This window comes from Arvicola amphibius, chromosome 8 (genome assembly GCF_903992535.2).
Source record: "Arvicola amphibius chromosome 8, mArvAmp1.2, whole genome shotgun sequence".
NCBI lineage: Eukaryota > Metazoa > Chordata > Mammalia > Rodentia > Cricetidae > Arvicola > Arvicola amphibius.
Window position 1 is genome coordinate 84,651,399 of NC_052054.1, and position 15,949 is coordinate 84,667,347.

Genomic DNA, 15,949 nt, shown 5'->3' on the forward strand with positions numbered 1-15,949 from the left:
ACACAGAACAACATAAACTTATGAACTGGCCAAGCATAACAACACATGCAACCTCAGCCATGCAGGGGGCCGAGGTAAGAGGACTATGTTTGAGGCAAGTCTGGACTACACAGTGAGCCCGTCTCAAAATTGCAGGATGTGAGTGAGGGCTGAGAATAGAGTTCCACAGTGGGCTGCGTGCTTTGGGGTGCCTGGCCTGTGTACAGCATTCCCATTCCCTCCCATGTCTGTCCCCTAGTGCCTCCTTCCTCTGGACCTCACCTCTTACTCTGTTACCCCATGCATAGTCTTCAGGGGCTCCTAAGCTGGGACAGGAGCCTTCAATGAGTGCCCTATCCTGAAGGCCATGAGCACTGACTTGGGGTCCTTATGAATTATAGATTTCTAGAATTTTCCATGTAGTATTTTCAGATTGTGGTTAACTGTGAGTGAGACTGTAGAAATCAGAAATACAGACAAAGGAGGGATTATTCCCTATGCCCAGACAAAGGCAGACATCACACAGGATCATGTAGACATGTACATATACTCATTCCAATAGCCAGACACGCATATATGGAAAAGACCCACAACCACATAAACAGGGACACACAGACCCAAATGGTACACACTGACCAAGGCAAACAGACATATAGAATTCCAATGGACAAACACACTCGGACGCACAGAAGAGTCCAAAAGTCTGTGTGGATAGATTTAACTCTAAGTAATGCATGCAAATATTCCACATTGTGGCCTCACTGCTAGGAACACTTTCACTAATGAGAATATGTTCGTTATGCAAAAAAATCACAAACCCAAAACCCCACCGTGCCAGTGAGGGTGAGAGGGTATCCTCGAAGGGGAAGGTGAACAGCGTAAGGGTGAACAGGGTGGGCCTGGCCCAGGATGGGCCTCTATCTCCTCCCACCCCTACCCTAAAGTTTCTAACCCCACACCCACCACTACACACACACACACACACACACACACACACACACACGCACACACACACTAGGAAGCTGGGGCAGGTTCTCCCATCATGGAGATTTCCATGGGCCATAATTTGAAATCCAATCCTAAATATTAACTTGATATGCAAGTTAACAGTTACCCAAAAGTCATGGTCCTCAAACCACAAATTGGCATTTTGCTGTAAATCGTCAAGTTTTAATAATGTCCCTCTAACTTCCTGGGCTTTAAAATTCACATCATTGAATATTAATATCCTTGCATTAGCAAGTCCCAAATTCAGCATTTCATAGTTAACTGCTTATTTAAATGGAATTAATTTGTAACCAATTGTCTTCAAATATGCAAGGCAATTTAACTAAATGCCAAAAGATAAGAAATATGCTTCTTCTCGGTAGCCAGCTGATGTGAAACAAGGACCATATTTCTCTCTCAGAAGACGGCATGAACGGTGAGCTCTGTATTTTCTGTCTCCACCAAGAGCTCATGGGCACAGGTTCTGCCTGTCTGGAAGGGGGATGGGCTCATACCAGGGAAGCAGCCCCACTACATGTCTTGACTCTGATGGATGGGTGGCCCTCAGCTCAGGACACATGCCCACTCCATAGAACCTTCATGGTCAGTTTCCCAGTCTCAGGAAACTGTCCTAAAATCTACTTCCCCCGATACTAACAAAGATCCATGCCGTTTGACTTAGTCATGGGTTGCAGGAGCTGACTGCTCTAGGGACCCTGTGCCTGGAGTACACAAGAAGAGGTCTCAAGTCCTCTTCACTCAGGTCTGCCCCCCTTCTCTACCTCTCCCAGCTACAGCCTCCAGACCAGACCTTGCACCCACAGCAGAGCCTGGCAATGAGTACTTGACCCTGCTCCTGTCCACCATATGTAGAGGCCTTCTACTAAACGCTCCCTGGAACTTGTCTCTGATCCAGCAGGGCCCCCAAGCATGGCCCATAGGCTGGGCAGACCCCTCACTCAACTCAAAGACCACAGGGCTAAGCATGGTACCATGGGCTGGGCAGACCCCTCACTCAACACAAGGACCACAAAATAATCTGACACCATAGCCTCTTGTGAGCCCAGTGACCTGTGGCTTTAGCAAGATCTCTTTGACCTCCAACATGTCTACCTCCTCCCTCACTTCTACCTCCCTATTCCTTCTGCTCGTCTACTGTCCCCACCTCTCTCAGACCAGGCGCACACTCTCCTGTGGGCCTCAGGAGGCCTAAGGCCTGAAGCTGAGGTTACACATATGGGAAGTACCCCAGGTAGGTAACCCCCATGAAGCCACACTCTGAAGTAAAGTACAAACCAATTCCTTGGCTGGGAGGGTCTGGGAAGGGTAGATTACAAAGGCTACTGCTACCCCTCCTTCATGCAGGCCAAAGGGAAACAGCAGCCTGGGAGGCCCATCAGGACAGATGGAGAGAGCTAAACCTGAGTAGCCATCTAGGTAAAAGGTCAGATAGGTTCAAGATGGAGAGACATTTCAAGAGATCAAAAGCACCAGGAATGTGGATCTCATTCGGGCAGTGAGAGGTGACAGGGGACAGAGCATTTGCACGTTGGAAACTAGGACAACACAAGATTCATCTTGCTTAGGAAACGGGCTATTATTATCCAGCGAACAGCTGGGTCACTCGGCAGGCAGGTAAATGCCGTCCTGAGTCATGGTGGCCCTTGAGGACAAGGTCTCTCCCTAGCCTGGCTCGGAGACCAATTGGAGACAGAAATAAGGTGTTAGCTACCTGGTGAGAGGCATGGGACTGGGCTACACCCAGAACCCAGGAACACAGATATGACTTTTAACTGAGAGGACCTGGGGGCACTTAAACCAGTGGCCAGGACCCAAAATCAGTGCTCATGGAATGAAGAATAGAGGACACTGGTGAAGGCTCTTGTCCCAGCATAGAACACCTGAAAATCACACAAAGGGCAACAGAGTGAGAGGTGAGGCCCACAGAAAAGGGGTATAAGAGACAAGCCTACTTTGGACCAGAGAGAGGAGGGAATATGGGTACCATATACAGGCCAGACGTACCAGAGCAGAGATCATGGGTCAGACTCTGGCCAACAGCTCATCACATGGGTGCAGAAGCCAGCCCATAGTCACCCAGCTCAGCTGCTATGGGGCCCGAAGAACACCATGGGCAGCCCCTCACCACATACGTGCATCCCATGAGTGGGAGGACCGTGGGAAAGTAAGGCAGTCCCTGGCTCTCCGGAAAAGGTCTCCAAGCTAGACATGGCGGTGCATGTCTATAACGGGAGACTTGTGAGCTCCAGGCCAGCCTAAGCTATAGAGCAAGATCTTGTCTCAAAACAAAACCAGACAAGCCTCAAGATGTCTATGGAGTGGAGGCTTACAGGGCACAAGCTCCCTGAGGTTCTGAGAATGACCAAACTCAGGGGAGGAGCAAGGGGCAGAAGCTGGGATCTGCTGAGAGGAGAGCAAGGTTGGAGTCTGCAGCAGGGAATCCTCTCAGTGAGACCCCCAGTGACTGTGATGGCCACGTGGGGTCCCACCTGCCTTCTTTGGTGAAACTCTCCAGTACAGCAGAGACCTGCCACAGCAGCTTCACCCCGGGACATCACCAGTCACAGAATCCCACAGACCCTGGTCTGGGAGAAACTCAGCATCCTCTCAGGCAGGGTTCAGACGCTGCAGCTTACAGTCAAACGGGCATCAGGCCACTGACCACGCTGGGTCCACTTGGCTATCACACAGTTGGGGGGACCAAGGCTCATGGGGTAACAGATTTGAGCTACTGAGCAGGCTTTGGCCCCCAGCTGTCTCCGTTGGTCCCCACCACCCAAGCAGTGCTGTCAAGCAGTGCCATGTTACATGTGGTAGCCAAAGTCACAGAGCCAGTCAGTGAGAACCAGCCACCTACATGCAGCACAGGGCCCTTCCCACATGGCTGAGACCCGAGCAGAGGCTGCAGATGGTGTGGGTTGAGAAAGGTGAGCAGGGTGTTGGGGCGCAGGTAGTTGGCAGCTCTGGGGCATTAGGAGGGGAAGACAGAGACGAGGCAATGGGCATTCAGCAAGCTAAGCTGGTCACCACCAGGCCACTTAGGGCAAATCCCCAAGAGGATTCAGCAGTTTGTGCCATGAAAGAAGCAAACTGGATACCCAGTGCCCCTGCCCCACAGCTTTTATCAGCAGAGGAATGATACATATTCATGAGCTCATAATCCCTTCTAATCACTCCTCCATCACACATACACAGATTCCCTCCTGTGGCTGAGACTCATACATAGTCATAAGGAGCTTCTTCCGGGACCACCTCAGTCCTTAAGAGGACAACAGAGGACAAAGTGGCTACAGAGAACCTGTGCTTGGGGACACTGTGGCTCAGGTGCAGGAGCATGGCTGAGGGCTGTTTGCTTCCTCAAGGGCCCAACTATAACAGTAGCAGCCTGGCCACTCCAGCCCAGACCTGAGGACCCAGTCTGACCTGCTGGCACAGGTGCAGCCAGCAGGCAGCACCCTCTGGGGGCGTGGATGAGGGGTGACAAGGAGACTGCCCAGAGAGGGGACCTGCTTCCTGAGTAGGGATTAGGGGGCTCAACCCAGAGCCTAACTGGGGAGTAAGTTAAGGATCAGGGCCATGGGAGACACTGGGAGTTGTTGAGAACTGGGCTGGCCCAGGACTGGGGATGGCATTGATAAAAAAAAAAAAAAAAAAAAAAAAAAAAGACTATAAAGCCCAGAGCCACAGCACAGAGCACTTCTAGGCCTGCCTGGGCTATACAGAAAACAAAACAAGGCTGTCGGTGTGGGCAATTTGCCTTAAAGGGTAAACTTGCTTTGCCCAAGCCTGTCATCCTCAGCTCAACTCCCAGGATCTACAGATGGAAGGAAAGAACCAGACCCCACAAGCTGTCCTTTGACCTCCACACACACCATGGCATGTACACTCACCCCCCCCCACATACACACATGACCAATCGATCAATGTAAAAACAAAGAAAACAGCTACTCTTAACACAGAGCCCAGGGCTCTAGGGCTCTTCCAAGATGGAGCCCAATAAGGAGGGGTGTTTTCCTTAAGGCAAAAGATAGAGTGATTTTACACAAATTATTTCTCTACACATTTCCTCCAAACACTTAATCAAATCCATTTTTATCACCCTCCCATATTCCATGTCCCGTGCAGCCAGTCTGGGAAAGATCAGTTGACAAAGGTAGCAGTATGTGGAGGTCAGACTCACTTGCTGATGCCCTCGAAGGAAGCCTCTCTGCAGACACTGCCACTGTCTGTGTTGACACCACGCTGTGGGGAGAAAAAGGGGGTGTGAGAACAGGCGTGCCACGCAAGGACCGTCGGGCACTGTCAAAGCCTGCCTTGGGTTGTCTGCCTCTTACAGCCAGACTCAAATAGAAGAGAACAAGGAGGCCTGCAGCAGCCCAGCATGCCCTTCCCCTCCAGCCTATCCCTGGCAAAGAGACTCCACAGCAGGGTAACTCTAAGCTGGGTCGCAGGGCCAAAATGGAACTTCTTTCCTCATTCAATGTGAAACACAGAGAAATCCAGAGACAGTGGTGCATGCTTGTAGTTCTAGCTCTAGGGAGGCTGAGGAGGGCTGATCACCAGTTCAAAGCTAGCTTGGGCTTTACAGACATTTTGTCTCAAAAGCAAAAACAGGAACCAACAAAAAGAGAAAGAAGAAAATTAGAGGAAGAAGAAGCAGAGGCACCATAGATCTACAGCATCCTGGGTACCCAGCAAGGGACCACTCTACAGCATCCTGGATACACAGCAAGGGACAGGTTTGGATGGGCCAGAGCACACTGCTCACATTGCTCAGACACTCAGGCCCGGGCAGGAGCTGGGCAAGACAAGCAAGAACCTGAGACACCTTAACCAAAGTCAACAATCACAGAACAAAAATATTTGAAAAAAGAAAACAATGACAGCTGCAGATTTTTCTTGTCATGGTCCCCTAAACAAGATGGTGTAACATTACACACAGGGCACTGTGCTGGCTAGCTCTATGTCAATTTGACACAAGCTAGAGTGATCTGAGAAGAGGGAACCACAGCAGATAAAAATGTCTCCATTAGACTGGACTGCAGTCAAACCTGTGGGGCTTTTTCTTGATTAGGATTGATGTGGGAAGGTCCAGTCCATTGTGGGCAGTGCCACCTCTGGGCAGATGTTCCTATTCGGTATAAGAAAGAAGGCTGAGCATGCCATGGGGAATAAACCAGTAAGCAGCATTCCTTCATACCCTCTGCATCAACTCCAGGTCTCTGTCCTGCTTGAGTTCCTGCCCTGACTTCCCGGATGCTGGACTACAAGCTGGAAGATAAACCCTTTCCTCCCCAAGTTGCCCATTTAGGTCATGGTGTTTACCTCAGCAACAGAAACCCTAAGACAGGTACTTAGCATTCCATTAGGTGTTAAATTTAACCTAGCGATGATTTACTGAATATGGGAGGGTATGTGTAGGTTAGTGTAATAAAAGAGACTCCTGCACCTGTATTGTTGGGATCTCCAGGGGGTCTGGGAACCAACTCTCCATAGATATGCAGGGACAACTACGGCCTCCTCGGCCTCCATCTGCCTCCTTTTCCTAACTGTAAGCAGATATCCAACGGGAACGCAGCCATACACTGAGACAAAACAAGGGGTTCAGAGAAAAGCAAGCCACCCCAGAGAGGGAGACACTCTGAGCAGCCACAGCTTTCTCAAGAATCTTAAGCTGATCCCTGTCCAACTGAGATCCCAGATAAAACACACTGAGCCAGCTCTGACGGCAATCAAGACAGCTAGCCTCCATGCTTAGCCACAGAAAGAGCATAGCAAAGAGAACACATGGAAAGGGGTTGGTATTACTGTATAAATCAGTCAACAAAGGAAAGAAGGGCCATTCTGGAAGCAAGAAGGGCTCTGAGTGTGAGAGAGTCCTACCGTCAAGGTAGACGAATGGACAACTGCACCTCCCAAGCCCCGCTTGGACACCAGGAGCCCACCCCACACACCTGCCCCACCCCAGGCTGTGCTCTCCTTAAGATTCAAGAGTGTGCTTTTCAAACTGTATCATCATAGGGGACTCAGGGTGCGAATAAAGAGTGACAATAAATAATGCCATGAGCTTGAGCTGGATACGGTTACATCTCCTAGGCTGGTTTAATCCCAGGAATGCTGGCAACGCCTTGCCCACTGTGGCCACAGACCATGCACATCACATGCAGACATGAGACAGCATCTTAGCCACAGCAGCCATTAGAACTACACAGGTGTCCTTACTTACCACAGATGACTATTTCTCAGTTTCTCTTCTGTGTTTACTTGAGACCATGTCTTACGTAGCCCAGGCTAGCCTCTAACTCTGATTGTCCTGCCTCAGCCTCCCTCTATGCCCAGCTTCTCATTGTACAATCCTCCAAGCAGCAGAGGCAGGCTTTTGGCTCCCTACAAACACCTCCTTGGTGCCGAGTACTGCACGGCTCCCACACACCAGCCACTTACCAACGTGAGGAGGGCAGAGGGCTTCTGTGAGGTCAGGACACTGGCAATCTGAAAATCAAAAGAAAACCCACTTTACAGCAGTGTTCGGGGTTGAATCGGAAATGTCTCAGATTCATGTTTTAAGTGGCTACTTTGTGGCACTACTTTGAAGGCTGCAAATCCTTTAGGAGGTTGTGTCTGGCTGGCAGAAGCAGGTCACGGGGTGGCAGTTGAAGAACGTTTCTATGGCTCCTGATTCCTGCCTCCCTCTGCTTCCTGGTCTGCTGTGCTGGGAATACTCGCCACCACATGCTCCTGCCATCACACACTGCACCCATGGCTGAAACCCTCTGACACTGAGCTGTTTGTCTGGGTGTCTTGTCACAGCAATGCGGGACCAATCCAAGCATCAACACAGTGGAACGGAGATGGCACTCATCTGTGGAGCAGGTTCCATAATCACCCCACCTTAAGACGAGGAAACTGAGGCCCAGAGAAGCAGATGGGCTCTGGAAAGTTCCGCGGCTATGGAACAGAACAGAGGGCGCAAAGCTAAACCCAGCACACTCCTCATCACGCGACCTGCCTCCAGGCACCAGACGGCTCCAACAGCCGGAGCTGCCCACTCTCAAGGCCAGTACCTGTGTGTAGCTTCCCTGTCCTCCAGAAAGACCCACCCGTTAGATACCAGCCCTAGCAGCCTCTCGTCCTCAGGGCAGATGCCTCCCTCCCTGCCTGCCCCTGATCTCTTGGACTAAACCGAGGGGAGTTAGTGTTCATCAACTCCACTCTAGCGTCCACACCCACCCCCTCGGGTCTCTGCCCTGCATGCTGAACGCTTCCTCTCCAGCACCTCGAGAGAGAGGACAAGGGCTCACCTGCCCTCCTCTCTGCTCACCTTCACTGACGGCTGGGTCATCTTCCACCATCTTGGCACTCCATCACATCCCTCTCCAGCCCCACAAGCAGGTTCGGTCACCCCCTTCTCTACCCACCCTCAGCTGACTGTCATCCATCCTCCCGACAAAGCACTCATCATTCACCAGCTAGGAAACCTGCAACCCAGAGCGCTGACCACCTTGCTGGGAGCAATCCGCTCCTCTGGCCGGCTGTACGCAAGTCATGCTCCTCGCCCCCACCGTGAGTTCTCTGACACCCTCAACACGGAAGAGGAAGGTGGGCTGCTGGAACGGACTGGCTGCACGATTGCTGAAACACCCTACGCTGCACGTATTTAAGGTGGATACTTTGATGAGTTTTGACATAAGTATACGCACTTTTCAATACTAAAAGGCTCCCAGAGAAAAGCTGGAACATATTGAAAGCCATGAAAGAGAAGATGCACCTGCCATCCCTAGAGACAGTTCAGCTCCGTGCATAGAAACAGAGAACTGTAATGACATTTGGATCATATGAAATTACAGGCTTCGCTTATTTCCTGTCATTAAATATCCTTCAAACATGCAATTTTTAGCAGTCACTACCACTGGGGATGGTAAACGTTCAATAAGTCTTTGATTACGGCCCATGCCAGTCATCTTACACACATCACCTCACTTAACCACCCATACAAACGCTGCTACAAAACGTCCGGGACTCAGAGATGAAAACGCCTGTGTGAGGGCGATAGAATTTGCCTAAATTCACAGTTAATAAGTAGCAAAGGCAGGACAGAGGGGCACCACAATGACTGAGAGCTCTGATTGCTCTTCTAGGAGATCCAAGTTGGTTCCTAAAACCCCTGGAATTCCAGCTCCTGGGGAATCAACACCCTCTTCTGGCCTCCACAGGCAGGCCCACGGACGCACACACATACACTCATACACTCACTCACACACTCTTTCTCTCTTTAGAAAGAAAGAGCAAAGCCTAGATTTTACCATGTGTCTATAAGAAATTCTTAATGGACTCAGCATCATTTACTTAATCTCTCCCTCTGCTGGACATGTAAATTATTTCTAATGATGGATTATTATAAATAATACTGTGTGACCATCCTGGCATATATAGTTTATATGTAATACATACATATATACATATATATGAGAACACACACACGCATGTGTGTATATACGTATGTGCGTGTGTGTGTATATATATGTATATATAATTATGTTATTTGAAAGATTTCTCCTGATACAGTGTGGTGGCTCACATCTATAATTCCAGCTGAGGCAGGAGGATCATGAGTTTGAAGTTAGTTTGAAATATGGAATAAGACCCTATCTCATAAAAAAAGTTTATTTTAAAAAACAAACAAACAGACAAACAAATAAGCAGGCATAATAACATGTGGCTATTTTCCCAGAACTTGGACAGAGAGGTAGGAGGGGTGTAAATTCAAGGTCAGCATAGACTCCATGGGACCCTACCTTAAAATGAAGGTAAGGACAAAAGGATAGAGGGGTAAAAAAAAAAATTTAGAAATCAAGTGACCCAGTTAAGAGAGCCAAAGGTCAGTATTCCATGCCAACCACGGTCTGGTGCATCTGGGCGGGAGACAGTGGTTCCCCGGGTACAGCCTCTACCTCCCCTACTCAGTAACCACCTAGAGAATGACTGAGTCCCTTGGCCTCTGTGTTGCACAAATGGAGGCTTACAAAGTCCCTTCCTCCTGCCTGCCCCTCCAGGAGGGGAGGAAGGCTCATTAAAACCAACAGAGCCGAGTGTGTCAGGCCCTGAGTGTGTTGTTTTGTTGACATGAAGGGTCTAATTCATCAGCACACAACGATGCCGTCAATTACAGCAGCAGACTCAGAGAGCGAGGAGGCACTTGGGGATTGTATCTGCTATTGTCCTTGGGAGAGAGGAGCTGGATAACGAATGTGCAGGCTGATGGTTTTCCTCTCCGCAATGACTCTCTGGACATACTGGTTAGGAACAATGGAGGAGAAAGCCCCCTCACCCCAGCCTGACGCTCAGATGCACAGAGGCTGGATACAGAGAGCAGGCCAGGCGTCGGAGTCCTGGCAGAGTAACATCTTTTATTGATCACAGTCGCTTGAGTGGGCCCTGGTTACCTCTATGGCTGCAGAACTTCTCCCAGCCCAGCAGCTCCATCTGCCTTCCCTGCAGACCCATTAGCACTACACTCATCAGCTCGCCGATTGGAGGCCATGCCTCAAAAATTAAGGGAACAAGATGCGGTTCTGTGTCACTGGCTCCAAACGCAGCGCCAGGACCAGACAGCACAGCTCTAACAACCCCAGGCCTCACTTCCAGGAGCGCGTGCCACAGGGGACTCATCTGCTCTCCCCAGAGGGGCTGTTAAATGTCCCTGCCTTACAGCAGGCCACAGCCAGCATCCACCTCCCAGGCAGCCTTGACTAGGTGGACAGGCACCCGAAGAATTTATCAGAGCCCTGTGAGCCCAGATCCTGCCCTGGGGACAATCCAGAACATTCCCAAGGGAACCTTACACAGGTTCCTAACCAGGACTCTGACCAAACCAGTGAGTCACTCTGAACAAAGAAATCAGACACGCTTCAATTGGGTTGCTGAGAAAGCCCATGAGGCCCAGCATGCAGGGCTCTGCCCTCCCAGCACTGAAACTCTTGAAAACAAACCATTATTCATGGCAGTTTCCCAAAACACTAGTGCACACCAACGGCCTGAAATGCCCTTAAATTTTTTTAATCTACTTTAAAAATGAAAACAGTACAAACAATATGGATGCCAGACTATTCTATTCTTGAACAATCAGACTATGTAGCAGCCGCTCAGAGCAAGGCAGCAATTGTGGTCCCATCATAGACCCCTCTACTGAAGCCTCCCACACCAAGGCTGAGGAGCAGGCAGCATCTACCCACAGGCAGCTGTGGCTGTTTCTCTTACACCCTGCCTGCCTACAGCTGAGTAACTGACCCTGAGACCTTCGCACATCTGCCCAGTGCCATAAACCAAGTGCAAAAATCATCCTCCACCCTGCCAGCTCCCAGCTAGTTAGGCGACACTAGCTTCTATACCCAATGTACACAGCAATGCTGTGGAGCCCCTCCCGGGGGTTCTCTGAGTGACGACTTCCCAGTAATTAAGTTCTGGCTCTTCTTTGAGGAGGAGGGGAGTCAGTCTGTCATCGCAAGCATCTGCGGATTTTTGTTGTTGTTTAGGTCTGGTTTTTTGAGACAAGGTCTCATGTAGCCCAGGCCTTGAATTCATTATAGAGCTGAAGACGATCTTGCTCTTTTGCTCCTCCTGCCTCTACCTACTGGCATGCACCACCATGCTTCATTAATGTGGTTACAGGCACCGAACTCAGGGCTCCCTGAATGCCAGGCTCTACTAACCTAGCTACATTCTCTGTACCTACATTTACTTTATGAGACATCAAGGGATCGGCTATGACCTGGGGCCACTCCTACCCTCTTTCAGAGCAAGCATGCACCTGCAGATAGCTGTCTGGTATATAAAGATGGCCAAGGATGGCCAAGGCTAGATAGCGCTGAGCACCATAGAATTGGCCTGGAATGCCTGCCTAAGGAGTTTCCTGTCACCTCCATGACGGACTAGGCCTGAGTGTTGCCCACATCGGAGGATGCTTCCAGCTCATGGGGCTGAATGGCAGCGGTTTGCTCATTTTGGTGGGGTTCGTCCCCAGTTTCAGGCATCATCACAGGCTTAGAAGCCTGGGTCACTTCCACACAAGCAAGCCTCCCATGAGTGTGTCTTTCACTTCGGACAGGCCAAGTATAGAGCTGGAGGGGACAGCCTCTGGAATCTAGAGGTCTTAGGGTCACCCCAATGCTGCCACACCTCACCTGTGGGGCCATGGATGAGGCCTTTTACCTCTCAGTCTTGACCTTCTGGTCTGTAAATGGGGTTCACCATGGACACGGTGGGAGGAATCATTTAAATGCGCAGAGTGAAGCACCTGTCTGTCCTACTGTAACAGGAGTCCCTGCCTTGACAAGGACAGCAGTCAAAGCTGGGGGTGTGGTTCGGCGCACCTTGGTTCTCCTTCCAGCAGAGAAATCAAAAACACAGAACAGCAATCACGGTGATCAACAGAGCTGATCGATGACAATAATGATTATGTTGCTCCTGCAGAGTACTCCAGAACCCTAAAAAGGCTCTGCCCTTTGACCTCTATTGATGCCTTCACTTAATATTTTGCCTTAAAAGATTAAGAGCAAGATGGCTTATGTAGCTGCCAGTCTACACCCTCACTAAGGACTTCCCCGTCTGGATACTTTCTCTTCCTCTGTTGTCCCGCATCCTTTCCCCATGGTATAAGTGGGTGTTAAATTCTCTCCTCCCTTCAGTTATAAGTGCAAAATGTCAAGTGGGCCAGTCACAAAACACTAAGCAGAGACAGGCGGGCCCCTCACAGTGCAGTATATCTGGCTACAGTCCCAAAAACCTGCTTCTTTATCTGGTGCTTTCATGCCAAAATAGCTGTGGCCCGCCCAGAGGGAAGGGGATTTCTGCTTGGTTTCCACTGGACAGATGACATGATCACCTCTACCCTGAAACCCTAGCCCTAGCCTTCAAAGCTCCTCTCCTCTCCAACTACTACCCCTCTTCTTCTTCTTCATGGTCTTTCAAAAGAAATTAATAATGTACATTCACAGCACAAAACTGTGCTCTACTGTGATATTTTCATGGATGACCTCATGTACCTTGGAGCACATGCTCCATTATCCTTCCCTGTCTCTCCCTCCTCTCCTCACTGGTCCTCTTCCACTTCCCAAATAATCCTTCTGCTTTCACATCACACAAGATAGGTAGGCAGGCAGGTAGGTAGGTAGGTAGGCTTTCTCTAGAATCTAGACCACTGGTTCTCTACCTGGGGATGACAACCCCTTTGAGGATCAAACAACCTTCTCACAGGGGCCACCTAAGACCATCCTACTATCAGATATTTACATTGTAATTCACATTAGTAGCAAAATTGCAGTTAAATAATTGTATGGCTGGAAGTCACAACATGAGGAACTGTATTAATGGGTTGCAGCATTGGGAAGGTTGAGAACCACCCCTCTAGACTCTACACACAAGGGCAAACTCATGGCCTTTGGCTTCTTTCCATTCACACAAAGGTCCCCAGTGCCATCCAATAAGGCCATTTCCTGCAAATGACATCATGTCTGAATAACACTCCACTGTGTGCATACAGTACACTTCCTCTCTCCACTCATCTGTGGACAGGCTAATCTAAGCTGCTTCCATAGCTTGGCAGCCCTAGCTCTTAGCATGTGTCCACTCTTAAGATCTGTTTAGGGCAATGTGGCCACAGTGCCCTGTCCAGCTGGCCCTGCAAGGTCCAGGTTGGATCTATGGTGGCAGGTGCTGATTTCTATCCACCTCTGACTTGCATGGAGCTGTGACAGCATCCAAGGATGACGCAGAGAAGCCTCTTGTGTGCCTAGCAGTGGCCACAGTATCAAAGGACTTTGCTCACTCAGACCTTGGAGCTCCTTGCTGTGCTCCCATCTCTGCCTCAGTCAGCCCTGTTCTGTCAGCAGTGGGAGCTAAGAGAGCCCTTTTCACCTGCCTGGACACGGGGCAGACTCACAGCCTCAGGACGGTGCTGATAAATCTACCCACACCACCTGACACTGCTGGGCCACCAGGCTGGAAGGGAGATTCAAGTCACAGTCCCCCAACTCCTGTCCTCTCACTAGCATTCCTACCCTGGGGTTCTTCTGACAGTGGCACCTATAGCTAGTGAGGCCTTTTGTTTGCTTGTATTTTGTGTTTTGAGACAGGGATTTTCTCAGTAGCTATCGAGCCAGTCCTGGAACTCACTCTGTAGACCAGGGTAGTCTCGAACTCACAGAATTCCACCTGCCTCTGCCTCCCAAGTGCTGGGATTAAAGGCATGTGCCACCAGGCCTAGTGGGGACTTATAAATAGTCCCCTCGACACATGAAGACCCAGACACAATGAAGACCCAGACCAAGCCCGCCAACAGCTTCGATTACACCTATATGCCATGACCCATTTGCAGGTACGCTGGCTCTCAGAGAGGGACCTCAGTGGTCACCATAACCTGAATGCCAGATGCTTCTACCTGAGTTAGATGCACATCCCAGACTGAAAACAGCTTCCTCAGGCAGAGGGGTCTGCTGTGTTTTCTCTGTCTGCTCTTCCTACACAGGAGTGCTCCTGAGGGGCTGGTGGCCAGCGGCAGTGTCCCCAGATTGTGACAGTGTAAGGAGAAGAAGCCAGGGCAGAAGAATGACTGCCAGCCCAGGGCTGCTCAGAAAGAAGAGTGCCACATCAGCTACTTACCTCGTCTGTGTACTGGACATTGTCCACAGCATACTTTTCCTTGAAATGCTCCTTGGAATGGATCCTCAAAAGAAAGCACAACAAAAGCCATGGTCAGGGCTTGGCGACACCTCAGCCTGGCCACCTTACACCCTGGCTCCATGTCTGCCACGATGTGAGGATCTAGCACCCAGAAGGTATACCCAGGACTTAATAAAGGGTGCCAGGCCACTGAACCATCTCTGCTGCCCCTGGAACTCAGTGGACTCAGTCCACGATGCCCCTGGCCGCCTGCAGCAGCTGTGGAACATGGTCCCTGCTTCCACCATCTCCCTCCACATCACTGACCCACCAGGCAGCCAGCCAGTGTGCCTCACCCTCAGGGGCACGGAATGAGTAACCTCCCAGGCTGGACCTCTTTAAAGGAAAGTTAATTAACTCTTTAAGGAAGTCAGCATCAGTATTTCTCAGTGTGATGAGAAGAATTTAAGCTTAGTCATCAAACTTGAAAAATTAGCCAGGGAGAAAGCATGGAGCAGATGAGGTGAGAGAGCCCTCATGCAGCTCTTGATGCTCTCTCCTGAACCTAGCAGGCTGCCACCCAGCCACACCCCACCTGGCCCTACCTCCAGGTCCTCAGTTAGTAGAGGAGTCAATGTTGTTTGGGGAAATGTGCTCACATATGGAAGAAAACTACATGGGGAGGGGGTGATGACACCAGTCAAGTGCCAAGTCCAGTGATGTGTATATATATATGCCGTCCTTACATTACACACCTGACCACCACATAAGGGGAGACACCCACCCCTTCCCTTCCTATGGAGGTCTCACAGCAGGTATCCCACCCAGCAGAGGCCTCAGTATCATACAGAAGGTGGTCTCATATTCTACTTCTACAGCCAGGATGGGTTTGTAGATTGCGGGGGAGGCAGTTCTGGGAGTCCCAACAAGGAGCCCATGATTCTCTCTGGCCCACTATCAATCTCCTTCCACCCAAGCAAGCAAAACTGGCTGTCAGAGGTGCAGACTACAAGTTCAGAGGACAGGGAAGGGCAGTGTAAGCAGCAGCAAGGGGCTCACAGCCCAGGTAGAAAACCCACCTCAGGCTGAGAACTCTGATCTCACTGAGGTCTCACAGAATGCCTTCTGCCCACCCCCCCCCCCCCTCCGCAACTTTGGCCTCTAAAAAACTCATCGAGCATCAAGTTCTTGCTATTAATTAAATTTGCACATTTTGGCACATTGACTTCTGCCATGAGACAGGACTCACAAGTTAACTGGCCAAGATCTGACACTTTGATTATTAGCAAGAGGCTTCGAGAGCTGA

The 15,949-nt window shown here is 50.2% G+C and overlaps 1 protein-coding gene across 1 annotated transcript in view; it reads right to left on the reverse strand.

Annotated features, from left to right (window-relative positions):
* The window catches only part of Pepd (peptidase D), a 138,618-nt gene that overhangs the window by 101,868 nt on the left and 20,801 nt on the right, over positions 1 to 15,949 (reverse strand). Inside the window, exons 5-7 of the mRNA XM_038338430.1 lie at positions 14,644 to 14,707; positions 7,432 to 7,479; positions 5,168 to 5,229 (exon numbers count right to left, since the gene is read on the reverse strand). Coding sequence (XP_038194358.1) covers positions 5,168 to 5,229; positions 7,432 to 7,479; positions 14,644 to 14,707 — 174 coding nt within the window. The remainder of the gene's footprint in view (positions 1 to 5,167; positions 5,230 to 7,431; positions 7,480 to 14,643; positions 14,708 to 15,949) is intronic.